This window comes from Mercenaria mercenaria, chromosome 1, assembly GCF_021730395.1.
Source record: "Mercenaria mercenaria strain notata chromosome 1, MADL_Memer_1, whole genome shotgun sequence".
Taxonomy (NCBI): Eukaryota; Metazoa; Mollusca; class Bivalvia; order Venerida; family Veneridae; genus Mercenaria; species Mercenaria mercenaria.
The window spans coordinates 16,475,047-16,486,172 of record NC_069361.1 but is presented as its reverse complement, the minus strand read 5'-3'; the positions used below and the strand labels follow the sequence as shown (position 1 = coordinate 16,486,172).

At 36.0% G+C, this 11,126-nt stretch overlaps 1 protein-coding gene across 1 annotated transcript; it reads right to left on the bottom strand.

The window, feature by feature from the left end:
* Positions 1 to 647: 647 nt before the first annotated feature.
* On the bottom strand, positions 648 to 5,570 carry LOC123524292 (putative inactive carboxylesterase 4). Its single transcript, XM_053540855.1, has 2 exons — positions 3,638 to 5,570; positions 648 to 1,619 (listed from the first exon to the last, which is right to left on the bottom strand). The coding sequence occupies exon 1, from the start codon at positions 5,168 to 5,170 to the stop codon at positions 3,896 to 3,898; it is 1,275 nt and encodes a 424-aa protein (XP_053396830.1). The 5' UTR covers positions 5,171 to 5,570; the 3' UTR covers positions 648 to 1,619; positions 3,638 to 3,895.
* Positions 5,571 to 11,126: the final 5,556 nt, after the last annotated feature.

The window sequence follows — 11,126 nt, the reverse complement described above, 5'->3', positions numbered from 1 at the left end:
TACATTTATAAAGTAAAAGAATAAATAAACTAGAATATTTCAAAAACTTGATAGTTATTTGCCAAATTCAGAAATACATGAAATATATGAAATTCTGAGATTTCTCAAATGTTTCTTTTTCTTTGATTTTTTTTACAAACAAAACAACAAGTTTTACAATATGTCTGGCCAATGAAATGCAAAGATTTAAAACCAATGCAGAAATTTGTTGGGTACGTTTATCTGGGGAACACATTTTCTAAAACAGAAGTTTAAGTGTTTCAGTCAGCGAGGCGCAGAAAGGGAATCAAAATAGTAAAAATAATAATAAACAAATTTAAATGAAAATAATATATAAATTTTAATGATAAACTATGCGATAAAACAGTTATAATATGTAATGCTCGTGTGTTACCAGGATATATCAGAGCTAGTGGTACATCTCGGTATTTTTCTCTGCACATATCTGTCTCGGCCTACCGGCCTCGACGATATGTGCAGAGAAAAATACCCTCGATGTACCCCTAGCTCTGATATATCCTGGTAACACACTCTCACACATACTATAACTATTACTTATTCGCCAATGCTGGAGGAGTTATCCATAACGATTTCCCATGGCCGCTGTAGTTGCTGTGTTTTTGTACTTTTACTGAAGGAACGGCCTGTAATTTAGGTAAGGTTCATAAAACAGTTGATTCTATACAATTTATATGGGATAATATGGAACTTACAAGCAAAACTGCTACCGCAATCGGGCGATTTTCGCCTTGTGAACGATACCGAAAACACATGCCTGTTGCCCACCCTGATTAGGCGAATTCATATACCCTTGAAGAAGATATAGAAAAAATGAAATAACACAAAATCTATTGCATATTGTTATATATTTTTTAAGTAGACAAAGTGTAAACTATTTTACAGATTACACACTGTGCTGTATATCTTTGTAAATCAAATACGTTCAGGTTATATAGTAACGGTATTACGAAAGGGAAAGTGAAAAAGGTCATGGCTTTCAAATGCAGTGGATATTACGTTTACCTTTCATCGGCCGACGGTTTTGAATTCAGTTTGCCTTAACTTCAACAGTTCTATATTCATAGTAAGTATCGAATACAAGCAGTTATTATATAACAGATGCTTGCATTTTTGCAAATAAATAGCACAGTATTTTTGCTGATGAAAAAATTCTTACAGTACAAAGTCAGTAAATTTGCATTAAATAGCTAAAACATAAAGTAGATCAGAAAAAGATAGTCTTATGACTCCAATGAGTAAAATATTAAAGTTGTACATGTAAAAATATAAAGGCTTTCCTCTGAAACAGGAAGTTGATGGAAGCGTCAAGTTGTTAAATGAATACAGCTAACAACAGAAAACCCAGCAGTACCACCTGACTGACATATGAAGTGTGCCCAGCACTTGTGTCATCGTAACATTTCCCCGTATTTCTTTCTCGCTCATCTATAGTGGATACAAGCGGCGGAAATACCTCCAACCAGAAATTAATCTCCCGCGCAAACACATACTGTTTCCCGCCATCTGCACTCAAGGTCTTGTCCAGCTCCATGTAATGTTGATCATCTAGATCATACTCGTGCCATACTGGTCCAGGATGACTTGGATTATTTGGATCTCTGGGGAAAACAAATCCATATTTTTACTGAACATTTCATATTGTGTTACTTGTATTACATGTACATGAGTAAATTATAAAAACAGTGATAAAAGCCGAGAAAGAAATATCTTACTATATATTAGTATGAATTATCGTGCATGACAAATGCCCATTGTACAATGTATACTATGAGACATTTGAAACAATTTTTTTGATTTATTTATTTTAGCCTACTTTAAATAATAGTGCAATGGCAGGTTGTGTAGACGAGAGTGAATTCTGCATGAACTGATTTTATTTTAGCAACAAGTAAATCCATAGTTGGTTAAAATACGGCGTGTATAATACACTGCAAAACGCTATAGCGCAGTAGTTTTGCTGAAGGTTTTTCATATTTTGAGTGTTTATATTTACACCTGGCATTTTGTTGACAGAATGACACAATTAGTTAAACGATGTAATTATGGTTTCCTATAAAGTCATATTAATCCTACTTGTAATCGAGTCCTTGGAAAAATCCACGAATGGTTTGTTTATTAAAAATCTAATGACGGTATCCACTGACGGACATGGAGGAAAGGTCAATTACAGATGAAGTATATAGTTCGTCACTAAAAAAGATCAGGAAAAGTCTTATGACTCCAGTGAGTAAAACATTAAAGTTGTAAAAATGTAAAGGCATTCCTCTGAAACAGGAAGAGCTGTTTGAGAAGTGAATAGTTTATTTTCATGTCACTTTTTTAAAGATGGTCTTTACCAGTGAAATTTATAATGTAATACAGAGCATTGACTGCACTTTGAAATATAGAATATTCCTGATTATGGTTCGATAATGTAAGTAAATGTAATAACACATGTATAAGAAAATAGCATCGTTATTCTAAAACGGTGTCACCTCACTGAAGCGATTGATACAAGTAATACTAGTATCACAAACTAGACATGTTGTTTTCCCTATCTGCTTGTTTCTTTTTAGATATTTGTTTTGGATTTTTGAAATAACTAAGTGGTTATTTGAGATTAGCATACAATAAACCAATGCTGCTGAGTAGGGGAAGTGTGCGGAAAATATTCGCACTGTTGAAAACAAACGCCGCACTGGAGTTATTCCTGCAGACCAAATTCTGCCTACCAGACTGAACACGACACTGAACATTACTCGGAGTCAGACACGGCAAGTGAAAGTAAATAAACTGGAACTGAGATAGAAAATAAATAGTAATCTAAAACCTCGTAAATTTTAATAGATTGGGAAAAAAATGTACTAAATAAATTGAAAGTACTAAACATGAAAATATTACATAGAACTCAACAGGATCGAATTTGTACACTAGTAGAGCTGAGACCTGACCATTTTACCTACTGAGCTATTCATTTATGTTCCAATAGATACTGTTTTTTGCAAATGATATATGATAAGTCTGAACATCTGGCTACCTTTTCAAAATAAACTCTGGGGTCAGTGACGAACTACATGTGTATATAATCCTAATATAACCAAGCAAGTACAAATACCGTTGCGGTCATCTAGTCGTATAACAAAGAGGACAATTATCGTAATCTGGTAATAGCGAATGAGGGAGAATATATCAATTTAAGGAAGAAAGGAAAAAGTAAGAAATTATAAGACTAACATTGAAAGAAAAGAAGAAATATAAAGCACATCTTAACTTGTAAGTAAAAAAAAAAGGTGAGAGGTAAAGCAAGATGCTAATTTTTAGACCCCATCGCATTTATATCATGTTTAACAGTGATCTCGAGATTCATTCAGATAAACTCCGTTCGGGTAGTGTCATTCAATTACTTCCAAGAAATAGGGAATAAGAGCAAATTATCATGGAAAAATTATATGGCTAACAGATACCCTACTCAACCAAAAACTGTATGTTAACGTGGACAAAATAGTTCATCTCTGCAATCTGGACTGACTGTGTACAGCGAACAAAAAGAAGATCATCGAAACAGCGGACAGTGTGGGCTTATACATACTTCTAATTTCTATACTCGTTTCAAAAAATGAAGCATTTTAAAACCTACCCTGTTTTAGCAAAGTTTGTCCAGTATCGCATCATATGTTTAGACAATTCAATCTCCCATGCTTTTGCATCTGGTTGGTTATGAAACCCAAACACAAAACCAAGATCATCAGCATGGTTTGCTCCAGGTGTCCAGATAGGTGTAGCCGGACTGCGCTTTGAAGGACTCGGCATGAATTTATAGACATATGTCTTAGATGTTGGTGGTAATGCTAAATGAAGTCGTGCAAACTCGACGGTTGGTACTGCGAAACCAGTATCACCAAATATTTTTGAAAACTGTAGTCTGATATTGTGGTAATCGCCAGGATCGGACCAAACTGTATTCGCTCTCTACAAGTCGCATGATTGATTCAGAAAATGTTCTGTTGTAAACAAGATTCATTGCTGCCGGTAGTAGGAATTTTCTCATTTCTTCTCGAGTTGGCATGAACTCATCGGGATCAACATCGCCAACGAAGTACATTATATAGTAGGCACCCTCATGTTCATTCATTCCAGCTAACAAATCAAATGATTTCAAGAGTCCGAGTTCATCGTATGTACTTGTTTTGGACTTCTCGTATATGTCCCTTGGTTCATGTTTTATAAAGTCTCCATCTACCACTGGATCAAATATTAAGTATTCTATACTATCCGAATTTTGGTTTAATGCATTTATAGCCGCCATGTAATCCTGCCAGCTGACTTTCCTCAAACATTCGATCATAGCTGAAGTATCTCCGGAAGCACATCCCACTTTTCCCGCCATATAAGTAGCCCCGGTCAGTGTATTTCTAGAACAGTTCATTGATCGTACAGAAGGAGATCCACTCGAAGCAATAATTCTCTTGAACAAGTTATTATTTTCTGGTAACATACCTTGCATTATACCACTGATAGCTCCCGCGGACTCACCAAAAATTGTAATACGGTTGATATCGCCGCCAAAAGGAGCAATATTGTCACGTACCCAGTTTAAAGCCATCTTCTGATCCCATAATCCGAAGTTTCCCGGACAGCTAGAATCCATGGTACTGAAAAATCCCAATGGACCAAGTCTATAGTTGATTGTAACAACAATAACATTTCCAAAACCGGCCAGTATTTTCGCATCATACTCGTCCGAAGAGCCAAGAATAAAAGCGCCTCCATGAATCCATACCATCACAGCATGCCCGTCAGAGTTATCAGGTGCTTGAGTCGGAATAAAAATGTTTAGATGTAAACAATCCTCGTCCTGTACGCCGACTAATGGTTCGCCCGGGAGAATGATCTGTGGACAGATAAATCCAAATTTCGTTGCCCTAAATGGTGACTGCAGTCTAGGCAATGGCTCCGGCTTCTTGAATCGTAGTTCCCCCACAGGTGGTTTTGCGTATGGAATTCCGAGGAATTGTTTTACGTTGTAAGTATTTCCATCAAACGTTGCCGCCTCCGTTGTTCCTGTTATAACACCTACCGTCGTAGATACAGTTATTTCCTGGGCAAGAACTACGGCAAACGCGATAAAACAAATGAAAACGGAGCATAGTTTTAAGTTCATGTTTGCCATTACCAGTTTATCAAGTCCAATATCATATCATCTACCACTGTCTGAAGTCAAAGGTGAATGTAAAGAAACTATAAACTGAGTTTATTTGAAGTTCAGACAAAAATTAAGCAAATATTACATGTCCGCTCTATATAATACTTCACGTTTTAACAAAATTATTGAAGAGGTATTATGTTAAATACTTTAAAAGTCTGACCGTAGGATGTGTCCTATAAGTTGAACTCGAACGCTGCTTTAAAATTTATAAATGTTCAAACAACTTTAAAGCAAAGTTTTCATTTATTTAAACAGGATATTGCCAGGTTTCTAAGCTAAAATCTTTAAGTATTTCAACAAATAAGGTTTCAGGACATAAAACATTATGTTGCTTAAATTCTGTATTTAAATTTAACATATTTGATTAATTCATTTATTTAAAAAGGTATATACTATAAAGATTTTTTTTATCATATGCAGTACCGCTCTAGATGTTGACATGAGCTGGCCAAGTTTCGAATCTGACCTTTACTTTATAAAGAAAAATAATTCTATCCAGGTTTCTTTAAGATAAGAGTAAACATTGTATCCTATAACTGGACTTAGTGATCTAGGTTTTGACCTAGCGACCAAGTTTCGAACTTGACCTATTTCTGTAAAGACAAACATTCTGACCAGATTTCGTGTAAATCGGGTAATTATCGAAGTTATTACAAAGTTTGTGAGCTGTCAGCCAAAGCGTTCTTAAATTAGTGAACTGAAATTGTTGTGACCTTTACCTTCCATCTGCTGACCCCGAAAATAATATAGACCATTTCATACCACACTTTTATCCCATAAAGTTTGACAACTGTATGCCAAGGCATTCTTTATTGGACGGAAACCTTTTTAGTCTGAAGGTCAATTAACCTACTAACCTCCAAAACAGTAGTGGTTATTTATCCACCATAGGCAATGATTAATGTTTGTTGACTGTAGGCCAAAGCGTTCTTCAGTTCTTCAGTTATCGATTGGAGACTGACATTCAGCTCAAAGTTACCATGACTGTGACTTTTGAAGAACCGACCCAAGACCAGCCTGCCTACAAAGCTTGAGAGGACGGGCGGACAGACGGACAGTCCAATTACTATAAGCGCCTCTTCAAGCGGTGGGGCCATAAAAAACTGCCTATAAAGTGTTAACAATGTTTTAATGATTAACCTGGAAACTTTTTTATACTTTTTGTCACGCACTCTTCCCAGATTTTTCTGAGGTAAACATTTTGACCAAGTTTCATCTAAAGAACGGACACATATTATGACCGCTAGAGTGTTAAAAAGTCAACTGGTGCTGACGACCGACAGCAGACAACCACGGACTCGGGGCAATCACGCGTGAGCTACAGAACAACAAAGAAAGAAGTTAGCAGTTTGACAAGCGTATCGTTCAAAGGGCCCCAAATCATTTAAGAAACGACATTTTTTGTCGCTAATACTCGCATCGGTCTATCATGTGAATGTTTCTATTACTACTGATGAATTTTCAAGTACTATCTTCTATTCTTGTTTTTAACTACTGATGATTTCCTTAGCCTTTTCAAGTTGTTTTCACTACTCCTGTTATAACAGATGATGAAATCGAGCCAGCTTACAGGCCGAGCTGAAGGATGGTCCGCAGGTATTCTTACACGAGGCTGTATTAATTTCTTCAGAGTTTGCCAAGGGCATATGCGAACGAATAAAATGTTTGTACACTCACATGATGTTTTTGAATTTCACATGGCAATCTTTCTCATAGAAGAACGAGTAAAGTAAGTAAAAAATGCTGGACTTGGCAATTCGTTATTTATTGGACTGAATGCCGAAAGCATTAATGTTTGCAATTAGAACATTTAAGTAGAGGTTAAATATCCGTTATTGGCAGAAAAATAACGCCATCTAGATTTGTTTAATTTTCGCCAATGACTGAACAGCCGTGCTAGTATCTGATTATGAATACAGATGTCAAATCATTGAGTAGCCCTACAGTAAACATTACAAATTAAAACTAATGGAAAGCGGGAAACATCACTTTTATTGGAATAACTGGATTAAGTAAGAAGTGACGATGAGTTCACCTTGTATTAGCCAGCAGCTTTAGTAAACGGGAATTCAGTTATGAATCAAGTGCCTACTGTGGCGTTTCGTCCCCTAAAACTGACCATACATCGCGTTTGTTTGGTTGTGGACGGCCGCCCGTTAGCAAAAGAAGGTTTGTGCAACTTTATGAGTTGACATTGGCTGGGATTACTGCGATGTTTTTTTTATATTTTTTTTTTCCAAATTTAATGTTACCGAGTATTTCTTGTGACTATAAATCAGACCATTTTATTCAGAAATCCTACAAAAATTTCTGTTACTGGCAGTTCACATTACAGTTTCTCACAATTTAATATTGAAATATGATACGTTATAAATTTAATTACTAAAATAGTCCTTAATAATATGACTTTGTATTGCCTTTATTATTTGGCCTTAGACAGTCGTATATTAGGCCGACACCAACACAGTTATCGCATAAAGATTTATACCGTTTTTACCTTTCACTCTAATGTTGTTAGATATAAAAAGATCAAAGCAGTGCTGAAACTTATTAGTGGATTATGACAGTCAGAAGCGAAAGCGAAACTTTTAAATGATGCCATAAAAATTCTTCGTCAAGACAAACGGATAAGAAGGAAGAATAAGCATTTTTGCATATGCTGCTACTAGTTGCTCATCTAAAAAATTTGCGAAAAAAATACTAATATCATCTAAAGTATGCACGTATCACGATTTGTGACTAAATTCACACGATCGTTATCAAAGGTTGAAAAAGCAAGATACAGCCACTTTTATTTCCGTCGTTGTTCATTTCTTGGATATCAGAGGTAACCTTTGAGTGTATCAAAACACTAAATAAGAATAATTCTAAGCAAAAAGGGGGCAAATTTCTTAAAATATTGGTGCAAGAGTTATGCACCTTGTGTCATATGATGTGGGTGATGAGGTGGAACATCTAATAGTTTGAATTAAATCCATTTAGTAATAACTGAGATAGAGTGTAAGTGCATCAAAACTTTAACCTGAAATTCTAAGTAAAAATGGGGGGATAATTAATGAAATATTGGTGCAAGAGTTATGGCCCTTGTGTCATGTGATGTGAGTGATGATGTTGAACAACTGTATAAAGTTTAAATCAAATTCCTTTAGTAATAACTTAGATAGAGTGAAAGTGCATCAAAACTTTGACCTGAAATTCTAAGTAAAAGAGAGGATAACTAGAAGATGCTTTTGTAAAAAAGCGCATGTCTCCCCCAGTGCACAGTCCTATAGGCAAGAAGTCAATAGGTGACAGGAAGGAAAGTCAAAGAGACACTGATGGTTGGCTGCAATAGGGATCATCTACTTGGCATGTCCAATCATACCACTAAGTTTCAACATTTTTGGCCTGGTGGTTCTCAAGTTATGAATTGGAAACAGTTTTCCATGTTCAGGCCCCTGTGACCTTGACCTTTGATCGAGTGACCCCAAAATTAGTAGTCATCTACCCTGCATGTCCAATTATCCTAATAAGTATCAACATTCTGGGTCAAGTGGTTTTGAAGTTTATACTGATCGGAAAGAGGTTTCTAATTCAGCCCTATGTGACCTTGACCTTCGATTGAGTGACCCCAAAGACATTAAGGGTCATCTACTCTGCAAGTCCTATAACCCTGTGAAGTTTGAAGGTTCTAGGTCAAATAGTTCTCAAGATATTGACCAGAAATGGATTTCCATGTTCTGTCTGCTGTAACTTTGATCCTTATTAAAGTGACCCCAAAATCAAATGAAGTTTCAACATTCTGGGTCAAGTGGTTCTCAAGTTATTGATCTGATATTGTTTTCCATGTTCAAGCCCCTGTTACCTTGACCTTTAACAGAGAGACCCCAAAAACAATAGGGGTCATCTACTCTGCATGTCCAATCATCTTATGAAGTTTCAACATTCTGGGTCAAATGGTTCTCAAGTTATTGATCAGAAATGACTTTCCATGTTCAAGTCCCTGTGACCTTGACCTTTAACAGAGTGACCCCAAAATCAATTGGGGTCATCTACTCTGCATGTCCAATCATCCTATGAAGTTTCAACATTCTGGGTCAATTGGTTCTCATCTTATTGATTGGAAAGAGTTTTCTATGTTCAGCCCCCAGTGACTTTTACCTTTAATGGAGTGACCCCAAAAACATTTGGGGTCATCTACTCTTTAAGTCCTATCACCCTATGAAGTTTGAATGTTCTAGGTCAAATACTTCTCAAAATATTAACTTAAAACGGATTTCCATGTTCTGTCCGCTGTGACCTTGACCTTTAATAGAGTGACCACAAAATCAATAGGGTCATCTACTCTGCATGTCCAATCATCCTATGAAGTTTCAACATTCTGGGTAAAGTGGTTCTCATGTTATTGATCGGAAATGGTTTTCCATGTTCCAGCCCCTATGACCTTGACCTTTAACAAAGTAACCCAAAAACAATAGGGGTCATCTACTCTGCATGACCAATCATCCTATGAAGTTTCAACATTCTGGGTCAAGTGGTTCTCAAGTTATTGATCGGAAATGGCTTTCCATGTTCAGGCCCCTGTGACCTTGACCTTTGATGGAGTGACCCTAAAAACAATAGCAGCCGTCTACTCCATAAACCCTACCATCCTATGAAGTTTGAAGGTTCTAGGTCAAATGGTTCTCTAGTTATTGATTGGAAATGAAGTGTGACATACAGATGGACATACGGACAGGGCAACAACAATATATCTCCCCCAGAAGGGGGAGACATAATTCATTGAATATTGGTACCAGAGTTATGAACCTTGTGTCATATGATGTGGAACAACTACTTTCAGTTTGAATTAAATCCATTCAGTATTAACTGAGATAGAGTGAAAGTGCATCAAAACTTTCAGGCGCATAGCCCGTGAATCCACAGAACTTTGCCATTTTTTTTACATCTTATTCCTAGATCTAGACTGGATGTGTTCCAAATCGTAATTAGTGTACTATATATGATAAAAGGGGTCTTAATTCAAAGCCTGGGTGTTAGTTTTAGAACATGTCTGGGTATTGGTGGTGGTATGATTATTTTGTTTTTGTAAGCTTAAGGTGTTACTTTCCGGTCAAATGTCAAAAGTTTCAGTTACAAAAATGTTTTAACACTGTATACTGCAAGTTATTAATTTGAGAATTCATCCACAAGGATACACGTGGTTTCACACAAAACATCCAAGTGGACAACTGCCACGGCCATTTATTGTCTATACTCTTCTTTTTATTACAGTAACTAAAAAGCAACATAATAAAATTTAGAAAAAAGATTTATTTAAAATTCATAAACTTAACATGCTCCTTTCGATAAGTACAGTACAGCTTTATGTTATTTAACAGAATTTGTTTGACAACACGTTTTTAAATTGCTGCCATTTTTCTAGTTATTAAAAGGTTTTTCCACTCTGTTTTTCGGTATCTTCTTGCCGAATGTCTGAATTTTATGCATGTAGTATTTTGCATTTATTTACAATAAAAACGAAATAATTATTAAGGACAAGAAAATAGAAACGATCACGCTGTATGAACTATTACAGGTATATTTGATAAAAAATCGGTTCTTTCTATATATTTTTGCTTAACATTCTGCCATTATCTTATCAAAATTGCTATAGAATTCGAGCTATGTTTATTTTCTAGCAGTACTGAAAGTTTCAGGTGATAATATCAAATAATGAAAGCACTACGCGCGTTTTTTTTTTGTGTATGTAACGCCTTAATTTCGCAGTGTTTTGTTGAACTAAAAAAATACCTATTTCGTTGTACTTTAGTTACCTTCTTCCTGACACCTGGTTTTGTACTGTACATCATCACGACTGGACTTTCCTATGGTGGCCTCTTTCATATACCTGATGTCCTGGACTGTGCGCTGTATTCCACCATAGGTCCCCAACACTTAC